General features: G+C 42.5%; 1 protein-coding gene and 1 long non-coding RNA gene across 2 annotated transcripts; one reads left to right on the top strand and one right to left on the bottom strand.

Moving 5' to 3' along the window:
• Positions 1 to 18: 18 nt before the first annotated feature.
• Positions 19 to 9969, bottom strand: LOC147304936 (uncharacterized). Its single transcript, XR_015126638.1, has 3 exons — positions 9842 to 9969; positions 5978 to 6236; positions 19 to 2279 (listed from the first exon to the last, which is right to left on the bottom strand). It is a non-coding gene; the product is annotated as an uncharacterized LOC147304936 (long non-coding RNA).
• LOC147304935 (uncharacterized) lies at positions 2428 to 17426 on the top strand. The gene is made up of 3 exons (XM_086277715.1): positions 2428 to 2849; positions 16513 to 16789; positions 16986 to 17426. The coding sequence occupies exons 1-3, from the start codon at positions 2833 to 2835 to the stop codon at positions 17064 to 17066; spliced, it is 375 nt and encodes a 124-aa protein (XP_086133841.1). The 5' UTR covers positions 2428 to 2832; the 3' UTR covers positions 17067 to 17426.
• Positions 17427 to 18151: the final 725 nt, after the last annotated feature.

The raw sequence follows: 18151 nt of genomic DNA, 5'->3' as shown, positions 1-18151 counted from the left end.
GCTGCTCAGGTTAGAAAATGACGTCTGATTTTATTTTAATAACTATTTTGTACATGGAAAAAAAAAGATACACTTCACATAAATATAATCTGGCGCAAGTGCATTGAATAACAAGACGCATTCATTTTTATATAAATGTATGTAGAAGTTGATAAAAAGTGACTGAATTTTGGCTTCAGAAAGTGCAGTATTGCAAAGTAGGCAATCAAAACACATGAATAGGTGGTGGCACCAAAGCAGAAGTGTCATCAAAGAGCACAGAGGAACTGAATAAATAAAAGCGAAACAAAACATAATTTAAAAGTACATCAGCTGTGAACATGATGGGCAGCAGAAAATTGAAACATTGAAATGTTTTTATTTGAATTATTTGATGATCTTGTAAACTACAGGACATAGATTGCATCTAACAAATATTTTCATGGTTTCACTTCATTCTTCTTTGCAAGGTAAAAAAAAAAAAAAAAAAGCATTTAAAATTGTGTATCCAAAACCTCCCTGTATTAATCCTCAGGTATACAAAAAAGGGAAAAAGCTGCAAATGTGTGAAAGTGATTAAATCTGAAGCATGGGTTAAATGACTAGTTATTTAAAACACCCGATCATGAATATAAAAGCCTTCATGGGTGAATTTAAATGTAGACAAAGGACCAATTAATTTTTTAAAGAGTGAATTCACGGTAACCCATCCTGCAGTAAGAGTTGGAATCTCAGCTTTCTGGGGCAATAAGTTCATTTTTAAATAAAAGCATAATTTTGCCTGAAATTACATTTCTATTAGCGACGAGTTCACTGTGCACAGAAATAAAGGAGAAGCTAACAACTAACATCTGGCTTGCCTCCTGTCCCGAGTGCTGATGATTCTTTGGTGGCCTTGTGATTTGCAGTTTACCAAAGAAGTGTGATGTAAAACGGTTTAGAGCCCTCGGAGCGGTGACCTTGTGTCAGAGCAGGACTTTTACTGCTTCTGCATTACTGCAGCCCAGAAAAACCTGCAACCCCCTTGTTTTAGTGTTTGCAGCAGTGCAGCAGAACATTGGGGGTTTTTTTTCTTTGTCTTTTTTCCCTTGCAGACTGCAGCCAACTCGGCATCTGCATTATCGCCTGAATCACACCATCGACAGACAGTTTAAGACACTGTTTTGTATCGAGCATCAACAATAACGGTGAGAGATTCTGAGATAGAGTGGAGAAAAAATCAGAAGAACATCGTGTGTGTGTGTGTGTGTGTGTGTGTGTGTGTGTGTGTGTGTGTGTGAGAAAGCCTAAATTAATGTGCACCTGACTCATCTGCACACATTAGGTCGTCTTTGGTCACACAGAAATATTCTCATCATGCACTAAATAAAAAGTGTTCTTTTTTAAATGTAGTCCAAAGGGCCTTTCTGCAACACTTTTGCATTATTACAAAATTCTTGTGTTAAGTAAGGAAAGAGGAAAATATATAAATCAGTATTTATCTAACTTTATTTATAATGCTCCTTTTCTACAGCAGCAATATGTCACAAATAAAATATCAGGCACATAAATCAAGAATTAATCATATCCACTTTCTTTTTGTTTGTGCGTTACATCCAGAAATATCTATGGAGCAAATTAAATTAAGGGATCAAAAACATGCATTTGCAACTGAAAAAAGTCATAGTAAGCCAAGTTGTATTTTCTGAATGAAAGGGCTTTCGTTTTGTCTCAATGAAAAGGAAAAAAAAGGCAAAGGTTTCACAAATTGGCGCAGCAGCGTTTGATCAAAAGCATGCCGGGAGGTTTGCTTTCAGTCACAAGATGGCAGCAGAAGATCATGATAGTGCAACAGACAGTGTGGAAGTTTGACGCTTTGATCCATTTTCTAAATATTGCGGAGGCCGTGCGCTCGGTCGATCTCTCCTCAGTTAATTCTCTTAGGAGGGTCGAAAACTTACAGTGCCAGCTCCCAGTTTCCTCCCTCTCAGCTGTGATCCCGGGGCTTCTTATTGCGAAGAATTTCTGCGGCAGTATACTTGCTGATTGCTTCATTCTCACTCCTCACAACAACCAGCTAAGACACTGCCAGAGAAACACCCACAGCAGCCGCGTCCAACCACCCGACTCCGGGCTTGCTCTCCCCAGCAGGGTCCTGACTGGTCTTTGGTGCATGTGTCCACCTGCGAGCCTGGCACTGCTGACGCTTTCCATTCCCAGCTTCGTGGTGATGGTGTTGTTGGTGGTTGTTGGAAGGCAGTGGCCTCACACTGAAAGCCCCCCCCCCCTCACCTCGAGGGTGGCGTGGTGCTCTGGCAGCTCTGTAAGAAAGCAGGAGGAAATGTTAGTAGTTGTTCATTAAGTGTATAAGTATAGAGGCCCTTTCTGCTCCCTGACTGAGATTTACACAACTACAACGCACAGACGAGCCCACGTTCCGCTTCATGAAGTGAACCCCCGAGCTTGTTTCCAAACTGATTTCTTGATCTCCTCCTAGCCGGTTTGTGCAGCATCACTTTAAGTGCACACAACTTTGGCAAACACAAACACCCCTGAACTAAGAATAGGCTTGCCATGACTCATGATTTTGCAACAAAAAAGCTCGGTTTGATTTAGCTCTCAACTATTTGTGTGGCTGCCAGCCTTGCTTCTGTTTTTTTTTGGGGGGGGGTATGTCTTTTTTTTTTTTTGTTTGTTTGTTTAATGTAATTTTTTTTACCCTAGCTCCATACAGTGCTAGTCTGTGTTTGTGTACCTCAGGGACCACAGCTACAACGCTATCAGTTGCGTTTGCTCGCTGCAGTGCTATTTTGGGCTGGCTGACCGCTCCATACTGTCGTCTCCCTGTGGACACTGCTTTGCTCGCAGGACAGCATGGATACTAGAGACCGGTAGGCACATGCTCTTAAACGAAGGAAGAGAAGACGTTCCGTAGAGGGAGGAACGTCTGGAAAACAAACAGTTTGAATTACATCAACTATCCGCTGTTATTGCTTCTGAATTCTGCAGCAAGGCTATTTGTGGCCCTCTGCGTCGGCTTCTGGTCTATCTTGTGACGTAGTTTTTGGTTGTATAACTGGAAATTCCAGCGTTTTTATTTGTGGTTTAAGCATTTTGACCTTTTTGAAATTCTAAGAAAGCACTTTATGACGCTCTGAAGCTTCTTGCCTGAAACAAACACAAAATTTGTATTTGTCAGCGTCTGTCTTCACACACACACACACATGCACAACTGATGTCCACAGACAAACGCAGAGGTCGCACCTTGACCTGCTTTCACCAAGCAGCTGCATCCTTGTCCCTTTGTGCGTTCGCAGCGAGTTAGATGCCGCCTTCGCTGAGCACATGATGACAGGAATTCCTTCCTGTTCAGACCTTGAGGTAATCCTGATACAGGAACGAAGAATGGCAGGGAAAACAAAACCCTGCCTGCTAAATGAATGGCCGGCCGCCCCACCGCCTCTCACAGCAAACAGCAGCGAGCCTCGACTAACAAGCCTTTCCACAAATGCATTTAAAGCCTCAGGCACGGCTCACCTCTCCTCACAGATTTCCCTATTGTAATATTTCCGTAGTATTGTCCAAACCTGGGGGAAAAAACCCTTTTTTACAAATATTAGTCAGAGGTGTGGATGAATACTGCTCGAGCGGACTTAGTAAGGTATTTAACCGGATAAATAAATGCTGTTTTGTGGTTTAACCTGTTAAGTACATCTTAATTTAGCTGGAGGGGGATGTGTCCAGACGATGCAGCTAACACTAAATTTTTGTTATTATCACCACATCTGCACAAGCTAAATGAAAAGATAACAATAACGCTTTTCATCGAGTGTTTTCTTTTTTTAGCGTTTTGCTTATTGTGCGTTTTATCTTTGTTGTGGCAAATTAATTGCACTCTGTGTGCACAGGGAGGTGGAGGAAGTGCACAACACGAACAAAATTGCATCTCATTTTCACGTGTGCATTGTTAGTGATATCAGGTTTTTTCATACTTATTATTTCACACCACTCATATCGCAGTACGAGTTGTTTTCTAAATTAATCGACTGTCATCTAACAAAATAAAACCTTGACAGTAAAGATTTGGGGGAAAAAGTGTTTTGGTATTTTTTGGAAGATCAAAACAAAATCATTAATGTTTAATTATTATAAACAAATTAAAGTCTTTTAAAAAATATTTAAAGTTTTATTTTATATTCCCTTAAAAATACCCTTGTGAAACTAAACATTTTTATTGTCCTTTTTGATCCAATATGTATTTTCCTGTTGCTAAATTATGATTTTTATTTATTTATTTATTTTTAATTTGAAAAGGAAAACCGTGAAAGCTAATGTAAATGAACAAGCCTGGTTTAAGATGTTAACGTGTCATCGATGGCTTGTAAGAGAGCATCATTTGGTCCTTTGTGGTGTAACTAAAAGCTTTAAATATCAGATTAAAATTGACTCGTAAAAACACACACACACAAAAACACAAAAAGATTTGTGTTAGTGTTAGACGTGTGTAATCTGGAGTGTCAAACGTAACATTGCACATGGTGCACATAGCGTTTGCCTCAGAATAGCTTTTGTTTAAATAACCGTGGGACTCTGTAGGTCTACAGTTTCTGACATATTCAGCCTCCAGGCAACAATTTTCCCCAGCAACACTTCACCAAAACACACACACACACACACGTGTACAAACCCCAGGCTGGCCTATACTTCCTCATCATGGTGGATCCCTCTGCTGTCAGGCCTCACGATGTGTAATCCAAACGAGAGAGAAAAAAAATCACATTCACCCACTTTACCTCACTTCCCCGTTTCTCCTCATGTCACTGCTGCACATTTCTTGGTTGATCAACGCTTCCACAAACCTAATCATCTGATGGCAAACAGTGACATCAGTATGTACTGAAGGGCCGTGCTGCTGAGCAGTTTAACACATGCACAACACGCTCACATCGGCATACATGACATGCGAGCTTAGCCTCTCGTAGTCTTTTTTTTTTTTTACTTTTATTTTTAGAACAATTTTAAAGCATATTTGGGTTTGAGCTAAATGAATCTACACGCCAAACTGCAGTGTGTTAATAATTAAATAGAACGGAGTCTCACACTCAGCTTGCACTACCCCTGGTTGCCAGAGAGAGGGGAAAAAAAGAGTTTCCCCAGTAACTATCTTCCTGCTTGACCACACACAACTAAAATACACAGATCATAGCGTGTTGGACACTAAATGATTATCACCTGAGTTCTAATTAATGTATTTGAGTTTTTACCGGCCTGCATGAGTTTTTACAGTAGGGTTTATCAGTGCTGTGTGATAATGTGTGCCAGCGTGGACAGACTGGCCTTCGTTTATCTGCTTCTCTGTGTACACTGTTCCTAATCTCAATTCGCTTCCTGACTGACATGCTGATGACACTTGTCTTCTGAGAACCAGGGCCGCTCGAATCGTCTGTCACACCGTCTAGTCGCAAACTCGAATCAGATCCCGCTAGATACAAATCACTTCTGAGAAACGAGGACCTGTTATAAAGCCTTTCGCTCTCGGCTCTCTTGGGGCTTTTCAGGAGGGGAAAGATGCGGCCTGCTGGGTCTCCTGTTGGAAAACTGGCTTTCATTATGAATACCAGAGAAAACAATAACAAAAACAGCTGCCCTTCTCCGTGAGGATCAAGACGAGATGATGAAAGGGTCACTCATCCTGCCACTGTGCAACTGGGTACTGTGTTTGGGTGTATCATAGCTTTCGCTAACCTTTTGTGTAGTCACCATGGGATTAAGCCAGCATCAAAACTCAAGCTTGGACGCTTCTACTACTTGCAGTGGCTTAAATTATCGTTTTCTAATTTAGATTTACAGGCTGATCTGAAGGCCTCAGCCTGGCATCATTTTAATTCCCCTGAACTAGTTGGTGTTTCTGAAAATTTCACTCAGTTTCAGCAGAAGTGCACAGGTCCTCAGAAGTGTTCAGCTGTAGCATTGTTGTGTATGTCAGAGGCATCTGTTTACACACAGTTTGGACACTCACCAGTTAGCCAGGCAGCAGCAGAGGTCCACCATCCAGCGTGATCTCCAGCGGGTGCACTCAACGTGTTGGCATCAACAGGAGTCTGTTCACGGGCTCTCCCGATGTGTGGGTCACTTCACTCTGGAAAAACTGTTGACCACCAGCCTCTTGCCTCTCCTCCTGTGGCTGCCTCTCTCTCTCTCTGTCTGTTCAGTCAGGCAGTACAACAAGTCAAGGCATGTTCCAACACGCCACCAACAGCCGGGCTGGATGTATGAGCCTGCACAGGGGGAGGAGCAGAGGATCAGAGAGGGGGGAAACCCAGAAAAGACCCAGCATGACTCAGCCTGCTTCGGTCAGTTAGCATAGCTTTCAGTCTGAGCACTTTAACACATGAGTTAGTCTTCGAAGGTGCATTATGACTTATTCTGTGTGACATGCTTAAGTCATTTAAGTCAGAAGCAGAGATGAGGAGATGCTCTAATGGGTGACGACTGCTGAAAATGTGTTAGACAGAGGAGCGCTTTTTTAAAAAACTGCTCTGACTTCCTGGCCCACGTCTGGCTGCAGGCGGTGACTGCTTTGTCTTTTCACTTTCTGTGTCCTGCCGGTGGAAGCAGCTCAAAATGTCTCTGTCCCAACCTCCCAGTCTTTGTCAGCTGAAGCTGAATTTAGATTCAAGTAGATGAAATGTCTTTTACAGAGCTGTTGTTCACCCATGCTCTTATTAGCAGTTAGTCCTACTTAATCTTTAGCACAGAAGAACAAATAGTTTATAGCATACTAATAAAAGGTGCTGATTCATTAAATCTTCGTTGGGTTTTTTGTTTTGTTTTTTCCAGTAACTCAGCGGGTCACATCAATTACAGATGAAGTCCGTCGGCATGAATTATGAAACTGCAAAAAATCACAGAGAACGCATCAGCAAAGATATGAAACGCTGTGAAAATTAATTGCTTCCTGGAAAAGTGACATTTTTTAGTGAAATCAAAATTTCTAAACTGTTTATTAATGCAGCGAGAAAAGAAAAGGTGCAGTATACAAGTGTGCTTTACGTGTCCATTTATCTGCTGACACATTAAACTGCATTAAATGTGCAGAATCATCAGCATCCATGAGTGCTAATTATTCAAACCTGCTTTGCTGTTAGCTGGGTTTTTTTTTTTTCCGTTACTAGAGCAGGCCTGATGCCGGTTCATCACTGCTGTAGTGGAAGTTGATCACTAGGCAGATTCTGGGAACAGCGGTAGGAGCCAGCTCAGCAAAACTCACCTGCTACTATATGGTCTGAGTTTGGCTGCCTGAGCATCTCTGAAGCTGCACTGTACATCAGTGCTGCTGCTCTTCACTGCAGCCTGTCAACAGACTGATGACCTTATCAATGAAAGAGCAAAGTCACCGTGATGTTACGCCCTGAAAGAGCTCAAAGCACTTTTGGCTCGGCTCGGAGCCTCGTCTTTGCCCACCCCTTAACAGCAACTAGAGAGGCAGCTTTGTAAAAGAGCAGACGAGGTTCATTTTCCTGCCGTTAGCTGCCTTAATTTATTGGAAGTGGTGTTGCGGCACCGCACAGAAGTATTTTCACAAAGTGCCGGCAGTAGTTTCACCAACTGACTTGGCTGATAATTTATGCAATTTACTCATGAGTGAAATATGGGTATCCGCTGACGTAGCCCCGCTTACTGGAACGTATCCCTGCACTTCAGTACAGAACTGTAGTTATTCATCCTCCTACCTGCAACAGACTGCAGCTGAAGCCTGAGATTTGCATCTGTGTCAGTTTGGGATGGGGGGGTGGGAGAAGGAACCCCTAGCCCAGCAAGTTCAAAGCTTGCTGCATTGATTACATCATCGGAACTGGAGTGCTGGAACGGGACAATGCACCATCAGAGGGGAGGGAGGGGGGGCAATCGGCTAATCTCACCAGTGCCTCCCTGTGGTGCTCCATGGGCAGTGTGTGGGGGTAGGGGAGGTTGGGGGTGGGGGGGTCTTTCCCTCTCGCTCTCTCTGCCTCTGTCTCTAAGCTCAGCACAGTCCAGCACATTGCAGGACGGCCTGCTCTGCCATGCAGGGTCATGTGACATCAGGACTGTCTGAGATTTTCTGAGAGGGAATGATGCTCTTTGGTGTATTTCCTCCTCTGTGTGTGTGTGTGTGTGCGCGTGTGTGTGCATGTGTGTGTGTGCGCACTCTTGCATGTGTGCCATTACAGGCCAGCACTGCAGGAACTCAGCTGCTGCAGGACACTGCAGGATTGCTGTTCTGCTGCTGGCTCTCTGTCTCCTGCTTCTCTCTCTCTCCTTTCTATATTCACTCAAGCAAATTGCTCAAGGAGGATGGTGAGAGCATGTGCTGCATACTTTTTCAGCAGGGACGGAGGGGTGGGGGGTGCGTGGCTGAGAGAGAGAGGAGGAGGAGGAGGGGGCAGAATCACAGAGGTGCAAAGCATGCCGGTGAGGCGCTCTGCTGGGCAACTGTACCTCTGAGAGAGACTACAGTAGAGAAATTGGAGATGAGGAAAGAGGAGGAGGAGAAGGAGAGAAGGTGGGAGGTGGGGGGAGGGCAGAAGCGAGGTGCAAGGAACATCAGGTGAGTGCGGCAGTTCCCTTCGCTGGCAGTGTAGCACCCACCCTCAGAGAAAGTGTGAGCAGGAGAACTGCAGATGTTCCGAGATGATGTCAAGCTCCGGATGTAGCACAGACCCTTTAGTACAGTTTGTGATCATCATTGTGCCCGTCTGTCTGCAGTGGGGAGAAACAGAAAGTCCAGAGAAACGCCTTGGACTCCAGCCTCACCAAACTGACAATGCAGGGCCGGCTTTTTCAAGGTCTTAGCACAGTTACCCGAGGTGAACTCAGAGCTGACCGTGTAGCCAAGTGAATTCACCATTCACACCTTCCATACTGGTTTCCAAGCATTTGTAATACTTTGACTTTTATAAGAAGCTTTAACCCCCATAAACAATTTATACATTGTTTCTGAAACAGAGATGCTGCAATGAAACAAAAGTAGCAACGTCTTCTTTTAGAGCAAAGTTGCTGAAATATTGCTGCTGCAACGATAGAAAAGACTGGTCCTGCTCTAGGACGTCTTTTAAAAGACTAAAACTTAATATCTAAATGAAACAGAAAGCATTCATCTTCCACAGTTTAGTGCCAAAGTCTCTACAGAGTAGCACTCTGATGTGAAATCCCCTTATAGGATGGCAGAAAAGTCCCAGTAACTACAGCACAACTTCATGACTGCACCACAGCTCCCCTGTCCCAAACAGGCCACTGTAGCCTCATTCTCATTTCCCCATTTAGCACTCAGACACTCACACAGTCCAAGATCCTTGAAAAATCCTTCTCACCAGTTCCCAGCATCATACTTGCAATGAAAACACGCTGGTTAACATAAATGCACAGCTAGCCGAGAAAAGTAGAGCTCAGGCTGCCTGTCGTCTTCTTAAAAGCTAGGTCAGCAAAGATGAAACTCTCCACTGGTGTGGAGAACTCTGCATCCTGGTGAGTTTTTTTTGTCCTTGTGTCAAATAGCGAGTCCTCTGGACCAGCCGCTATCTGACACGCTGGCTGCTATTTCCAGCCTGTACCATGTGTTAAACATGGATGAGGGAGCAGTGGAGCCTGACTGCTAACTGACTGGTTTTCTGGCAGACTGCTGCCTGGTTTAATGCTGGTGCAGAGGAGGCTGAAACTGATGAGACAGAAGCTGCCAGGAGCTCTAACACTGCAGGCATGCACACCGACATACACATATCAACTCCTGCAAGGCTCGTTTAATAATAATAATAATTAAAAAAGTATACAAACCTAGAGAAAGAAGAGCCCATCATAGAAGAAGGCAAACAAGTTAAATAAGACTAGAGAGGAAAGGAAGGTATACCTACGGACCAGCCTCTGACCGCATCTCTCACACAGGAAGGAGAGGAGGAAAACTTCTCTGCACTCACTCTGAGCCTCCTGGTTGCTGGTGATGTGCTTTCATGGCGCGGCAAACTTGACTGCAGCATTGCCTCCTGAACAGAATGACATTGTTTGCTCTCTCTCTCTCCCTCTCTCTCTCTCTTCCTTTCTCCTCCTCCTCTTCCTCCTCCTGTACACGCTTGCTCCCCCTCCTCTTCTTTGCACGCTTGCTGGCAGCATAAACTGCACAGCTCAGCAGTGTTCCCCCACTGCCGCAGCAGATCCTGCATGAGCTCTGCGTATCTGAGTGGGATGGGACTTTTAAAGGGGAACGCAACCTCCAGGGTCAGTGTGTGTGTTTGTGTGTGTGTGTGTGCGCTTATCCTCAGTCTGCCCTCCTCTCCTCCATGTACCCCCTCAGCAAACCTTCCTCCTCGTCGACACCCCCGGGAATCATCAGTGTAAAGGACTCCTCACAGGAGAGACCCCCCCCACCCCCACCTACACGCCTCCCCACCACCCCCTCCGCCGCACACATAACTCGCCATCCTCTTTTATTCGTTTTCACACCACAGCAAAAGCTGCTTTGAGATATGAGGGTGCTCAAAACCTCAATGAGGAACTGTCCCTGCTCCACGCAGAGGCCATTTCCCCCTTGTCACAGTATCCAAAATCACTGAAATCCAATTTCCTCATAAACAAACACACACACACACACAAAAATAAAAATAAAAATCTGGGAGGATGTCCTCAGGTATGGTTTGAAAAATGATGACGTTTAAAGAATGTTTAATTAATCTGAGATCACTAAATGTGAAGCCGTTTGAGTGAATTAGGAAAATCAGTGCTTTTAAATCAAATTTGTCATCTGGTTTTATTGGGGGAAAAGTTGCGTGATTTATTATAATCCAACCAGTAACTAAGAGCAATTTTTCAAGCCAGTACATAAACACAAAGCACACCAAATGCGTATGGGAAACGGTGTCTCCAGGCATTATGATGAATGAGTAATAATCACACAGGCAGTAAATTAATGCATTCATTTCAGAGCTCCCCCTCTCTCTCTCAAAGTTGTACAGTTCTTCTAGGTACAACATTTCCTTCGGTAAAATGTCCTTAATCTGCAATCCCTAATACCTACCTTTCATTACCCAAGATGCACTGCTCCACTGGTGCTATTCTGCAGTGCGCTAAAATATAGAAATATCTTGACCAACCGAATTTGTCTCTTGTGCGTTGCACAACTCTGTGAGAGTGAGATCATCCATCATTCAGTCAGACATTGAGGTTGAACTTCTCTTTTTGCACTCCTTATGGAAATGCGCCTGGTGTTACACTTCCCGGCTTTCAGCGATGACATTTGCAGCGCGCTGCACGGGCAGTGTACAGATAATGGTGCTTCTGTTTGAAAGCGTTTCGAGGCATCAGCGTCTTGGCTGTTCTCTGCAGCAGTGCAGCGCTGTCTGCTTCCAACTGCAGCAGCAAGTTTTTGTTTTTTTTTCCTCTCTCCTCCAATATGACTTGGGCCCCAAGTTGCACCCCGTGATCCCACATTTTGTGGAGGAGAATGAGGAGAACTGCATACATCTCACGTTAACCTTGACTCTGTGCACTCAAAGGTTATGTGTAGCAGTTTTAAGCATATTAGAGTGTGTGTGTATTATATGAAAGGATTCTCGTTAATTTGCCTGTATCCTCTGCTTTTATTAAGACACAGTTATTTGCACAGATTGCTGAATCAGCAAAATTCATGTAATGCAATATTGGGAATCAGCTGCTGATATCAGTCAGTGTCCATATCTGCATCAGACGAGCACTGTTATCCATCAGCTATGGGCAAGCACTCTCTGCATGTACCATCTGCATTCAGTGCTGCAGCTGCATCAGTCTGCTGATCCTCGCAGCATCCATCCTCTCGTCTGTACTCACTGACACCGGGGAAAATGCCCCTGCTGGCATATCTCTCACATACCCCACGCCATTTTCAGTAATGGCACCCCTTATAATGAATAAGCCATGAGGAGGGGCCCTTTTACATGTCCTATTAGATTACCTCTGTATGCTTTACCTGGCTACTGTCACTTCATCGCCTTTGCTTCTCCACTTGACTTAATATTCTCTGACACTGTCCCAGCCAAGGACACAGTGGGTAAATATTTGTAAAGCCTCACAGATTATGTGAGCGTATAAATTCAAAGTTGTTTCATCTATTCGGTATGCTTAGTTCAGTGGACGTGTGAATACACTCTTGCAGAAGACTTAATCAATTTTAGCAACTAATTGCCTTTTTGGTTCTTTGTGCCACAGCAGCCGGTCGTCTTTTAGTAATTCTTTGACTAAACTGAGGTTAACGCTAAACCGTGAGAATAAAGGTTATCTGTCAAGTATCTTGACTCCCGCAAATAATGGAGAAGGCTGTAACGCTTGCCTGGTGAGTTTACGTGCGGCTTTTTTTTTTTTCTTTCTTTTTGCCATTCATAGCTCATTCCTCAGCTTCATTGATCTGTCCGGAAAAGATAATAGACACATTGATTCACAAGCTCAGCAGCCTGCTTGGTTTACACATCAGTTCAGAGTAATTCTCAGTAGTCCTTAGTCAAAAAGCAGAATTGCCTTGACTGAGGACAGACTTCTTTTGAAGGTGTAGATTTACCATCTTTTCTGTGAACACCTTGTTTCGTTTGGTTTTTACAGCACAGCAAAATTCTGAGCATCTGACAAGATGCAGCAAAAAAATAAATAAAAAATACAGAAATCTGGAGCGTAGTTGGAGTTGAATGCTATGTTAGAGGGTTTTAAGGTGGCGTAGGAAATGTGACATTGCTGATGAAAACTGGACTCAGGAAGGAGGTTGAGGCGAGCTGGCAAAAATCTCTGCTCACTTCAGTCAGTCAGTCTTACGGAGATGGACTGAATGCAGCGTTCCTGACTTCGTAGAATAAGGTGGTGTGTTTGACTGCACCAGTGCTTCTTTGCTGACCTCATTTTGTAAAGCTGATGAGATTCCTCCCAAGGCCAAGTCGAGTGAAAAAGACACTGTTAATGACACAACAGATCAAATGTGGTTATACTGGAAGGACTGTAAGCACGCAGAGGGACAAACACACTGTGAAGTGTGAATTCCCGGCGAGTGGAGCGGTCCAAGATATCTTTTATTTCCTGATACGGATTTTGAAAGAATCTCTTACAGTATTACTAACCCCCTGATATTAAAGATCCCGATTTGAAGGCCGAGCTTGATATGTGAAACATATGAAGTGCAGGGTGTCATCAGTTTCTCCCTCAGTATGAGAGAGATGGTAGTACAGGGCTGTGATGGATTGATATAATAGCGAGAGGCTGAACTTGTGACAGCTGGCTGCTCTGTTGTGAATGAGCGGCAGCTCTGTCAGCTGTCAGTGTCAGCACCAGCCAGTCTGCTCTCTACACTGGCGCTGGAGCAAAGCATAATGCCCACATCAGCCTTAAGAGGGAGAGACTGCAGCTGGAAAGTCTCGATTAAGCTCTCATACAGCTATAATAATTTCAAGCATGCCCGTGAACAACCCAGTTTCCGTAAGATCTGGCATGCCACGCAGAATGTAAATAAAAACAGATTGCAGTGATCTGTTTAACTGAAAATACCTCAAAGAGCACATCAGATACTGAAACTAAGATAAAACACACATGATGTTGCACTATTTAACAACTAATTACGTTTATAAGATTAAGAAATGAGCATCTTGTGAGGCTGATCTATTTAACCTGTATGTAATCGGGCACTTTAATATTCTCATTGAGAATGAAGGTGAATTCACAAGAATACAATCAGCAGGCACAAACAAGAGAACAGAAGAACAAAGAATGAAGAAAACCATTAGTAATATAGTTTTAAGATCTCAAAATTGGTCCCTATTTCGAAGCCAGTTTGGAGATTGTGTGAAATATAGTAACTGTATCAAGGTTAGTGTAAACAAGTTAAGTATTTATTGGATTATGAGCTGAGTTTAGTTTATTTAGCTTGAAAAAGACAAGAGATGCGAGGTAGTTTGGAAGCGTCAAAGGCTTCATAATGTGACAATAAGGTGTCTGTTTACTCTTCGCTGTAAGGAAACACGCCCATCCTCTTGATACAATAAAAAACAAGGAGTGTGAAATTTGTGGTTAGTGATTAAAAAAAAATAGGGTTTAACTGCTAGAGTGTGGATGGGGTAGCAGGATGACACAGAACACGTCCTTAACTTCCAAACAAATCTTATTTGATACGTGAGTTTTTGAGACTTCTACACCATCAGACCTCTCAAACCTAAATAAATTGCACAATACATTTTAAGCAAATACCAGTTGTAGCAAATATGGTACAAATTAAAACTCATGTATACTAATTCAGATCTATTTTTTAAACCTTTGTTAGAAGGTCCAATAAATACTCCATTAAAAAAAAAGATATGGCATTCGTTTCATGGTTCAGGCTTTAAAGGGTTAACATCCAGCACTCCTTCGAAGAGTGTGTGGGCAAATCATGCTTCTCAGTGTGAAATTGCTAATAACTTGGGGATTTCATCATCTTTGTTACACATAATTTAAAAAAAAATCCAAAGAAGCTTTTCTCTCTCTATCCACTGAACGAATGGCAGTGAAAGCTCTACTGGGGGCACAGGTTTGGGGACACACAAGGTGTTGAGTCATGTGATGAAATAAGAGCAGGTCTTGCTTATTTCAGCATGAAAATACCAGACCTGAGTCTGCACACCAGCGTAACACAATGTGCTGTTTAAAGAAGAGCCAATGCCTCTTAAGTAGTATTAAACATGCCCCGTCCCCAGATGTTAATCAGACTCTCATTATTATTATTATTATTATTATTTTTACTAACTTCAATTGTCTGAACTTTTCAAGTTTCTGTTTGATTGCCATATTTTTAAGACAAACAAAAATAAAATACATGGATTTTTTTTTTTTTTGGGGGGGGGGGGGGGTTACCATTTGACTGTCTTTGAGAAAAAAAATAAAACAAAAAAAAGCAATGTCATGTAAATGCCTAAAATTCATACCTGTAAATATAACATTTCACAACTAAATTTCTATATTTCTTTATGGGAAGAAATTAAAGAAGCTGACACAAAAACATCACCATGAAATCATCCTAACATCCTGTGTTGGTGACGTTATGATTGTCCTCTTTGAGACACTGTTGTCTTCATGTTTTTGAACAAAACCAATGGGTGTCCATAATTATGTGTGCGTGTCCTGTTCATCTTGCATGCAGCCTGTTGGTGTGGTCTTTTTTTCACTTGTTTTGTGCTGGACTATATTCTGCCTTCCCGGTTTTTGGAGGAGCGCTCCATATCCTCCATAACAAGTGTGTCATATAGAGATCTGTGCTGTCTCTTGGCCTACATTCACTATTGCCATTTGTTACTGCCACAAACAGGTAACACAAAGGGACAAAGATATATAATATATAGGTTCCTCCAGAGTGGCCTGTTGATGTGTTTATCTGCCTGCGACCCATTTTAGCAGCAGAAGCAGGGGCAGAGGCTCCGGGGTGATTCTTCACATTTTCACTGTCTTCACCAAAAGAAATCCACGGCTAAACGAGTGAGTGTTAAACAGAAAAAGCCCGACTCAAAATCAGAGGTAGTCTAGGAGGAAGAAAGGTTAACATTATTTTTACTGATGGCTTTCATTTATACTGCTTTTAGTCTGCTTTTTTTTTTTTTTTTGTTAAATTTTATAGCTACACCGAATTAAATCGACATTATACACAATTTTAATTACAGCACATTACTCCCACTTCATGTGTACTATTGATAAAAACTCCACACTCATTTCAAGTCTGCAACAGTTAGTGTTCTTTAAAGTGTACACAAATTAAATAAACGAATTGAAAAACAACCAAAAATTCATTGCTTGCTTGTCTGCTTTCCCAGTTCTTCCCATTTCTGAGCCTGCTTGTAGTGCTCAGCTGCAATCCCTGATGAAAATCTTCAAAATGAATCATGGACATATAGTTTTGTTTTGTTTTTAATAATAAAATTGGATCAGCAATTTTCTGAAACAGATGGGACTGTAGTTTTTTACTCAAACAGGAGTAAGCACCGGATATTTGGAAACTATTTTCATCCACAGATTAATTAACATTTGGTATTTCTGGCAGCCTAACACTGCATGTGCGCCTGAATTCATTTCTTTGGTTTTTTTGTGACCGTTGTAGAGACAATAAAAGTGTGGCTCGTGTTTTATGACAATGAACGCCTATGGCTCAGAGGAACGCTGGACCCTCTTAACACACATGCAGTAGTTGGATTAAATTGTTGCTTTTTTCCCCCTCAACAGTAAAGGAAATTTAAAATATCCCCAACAATGATTTAAATACGGAGCATCACATTAATATTGTCTTTAAGCTTTGCCTGAAAACTTGTCATTATTGTCTTCGCTTAATGAGTCAATATCTTGCGTTACAGTGAACACAGCTTTGATATTTAATTGTATATTTTTTATCTACAACTATTGCACACTGCTAACAACCTGACAGCATAAGGGTGTTATAACACCTTCATCCACTGTAGGCTTTATTCATGCCATCCATTATTTTATGCACCTGATGAGCCAGATTAGAAAATATGGTTTCATTTCACTGATTCGTGTTTATAATTTCTTGCCATGTAGATGTCTGCCTGTCAGGAAAGAGTTGCCGCTGCAGATTTCCAAATTGGATGGATACCATGCTGAGCTCGTGGATGCATGCTTGCCTTATGGAGGCAGCCAGGAGAGCCTTAACCACGCGAGAGTCTGCTCCTGCCATCTGCCGAACCGCTGTGTGACTGATGAGAAGGGCTGGTGCGTGTCCTGGATACTTTCTAATGAGCAGTGTGAGCTAATGCCGGCCTACACCTCATCAGACACCGGTCACTTGCAGGCTTTATCTCCAGTTGGGATGCGCACGGTGAGTTTTGCGTCTAGCACCAAACATGCACAGCAAATATTTCTGAGATTAATTTCTGATGAATACACTAATCAGTTATTCAAATATCCCCTAGGATGAAATGGTTACCTTAGAATAATGCAGATCTGTCTGCAGTTACTGCAGTAACCCTCTGGCTGAGCTTATTTTGTTGAGAAAAACACCATTTAATCTGCAGATCACCCAGGAAGGCTATCATCCACCTGGGACCCCTCCCCGGAGGTGTGCCGTTCCACTGCTGATTGCCTCTCTGTTTTAGCAGCAATGCACCATTCAAGTCTGCAGGCAACTTGACAAATGAGCAGCGACCTGAGCAGAGGGGATGCTTATACTGCACCACACATCCTGTCCCATCCACAGCCTCGCGTCCCGCAGTGGTTCACCTTTCCCAGCCGATGCCCTTTCCTTATTGTAACGCTGTAAGTCACACATGTAGAGTACATGCTTAAATTCATGCTTGCTGATTCACGTACACACAAAGACGCTGCTTAAAGAGCGTGTAAGTGATCAGAAGCCTATGTATTTTCTATTCTTTCTTCTTCATATATGCTAGGCTGCCCAAATTGATCGTGTAATTTTTCATCATCTGGCAGAAAATGATAAACTGGAACTGGAACGTAAGCACATAAAAATAAAACATTTTCCCCAAACTTTAAAGTGTGCCGCTTTTCTTTCTTTATATTTTTCTTTTACATAATTTTAAAGTCACATTCTTTTAGTTTTGGACCTTTATTTTGACAAGAAAAGACATCTGAATTATAGCTGCAGTGATGGGAAAAACAGCAGCAGGCATTTCTGACAATTTATGTCATCTTCTAAATAAAGTGAATATCCAATTACCTGCGATGTTAGGAGATGAATCTGTTGGAAATACAAGTGCGATTAGAAGCTTGTATAGCTTAACATAAAAAAGGGAGACCATCGTTGTTAAAAAGTTGGGGGGGGTCTACTTTTGCTAGCCAGACATCACTATTCACAGACTGAATTATGTTCTAAACCTCACTGTCTACGCTCATTTCTTTAATAACCGATACAGATAATTTTTTTATTGCTGTGTAAGGATTTCTGCTTTACAAAAATGGACTCTGCTCGTTTTAAATTGCAAGCAGTCCTCTGAAACTTGAGTAGTCTTCTCACCTACAGCCATGAATCTATTTAAGTTCTCAACCTCCAGTACACTGAAAGAGGTGTAAGCAAAAAAGCCATCAGGAGAGCTTCATCAGTTGCAAATCTTTATTTACTCTCTGTGCACTTTTGTGAGCCGGCTAGGAGATAGATTTTTCTGCATGAAGTATTTAATAGCTACAGAAGCTTCATCAGTATGTAGTCTGCAACTGCATCCAA

The sequence above is a fragment of the Aulonocara sp. 'chitande type north' Nkhata Bay genome, linkage group LG20 (genome assembly GCF_057382095.1).
Source record: "Aulonocara sp. 'chitande type north' Nkhata Bay isolate Kocher_YH1m ecotype deep benthic linkage group LG20, A_spYH_male_GT1.1, whole genome shotgun sequence".
Taxonomy (NCBI): Eukaryota; Metazoa; Chordata; class Actinopteri; order Cichliformes; family Cichlidae; genus Aulonocara; species Aulonocara sp. 'chitande type north' Nkhata Bay.
Note: the sequence above shows the minus strand (reverse complement) of the source record. Positions and strands in the feature narration are given on the sequence as shown.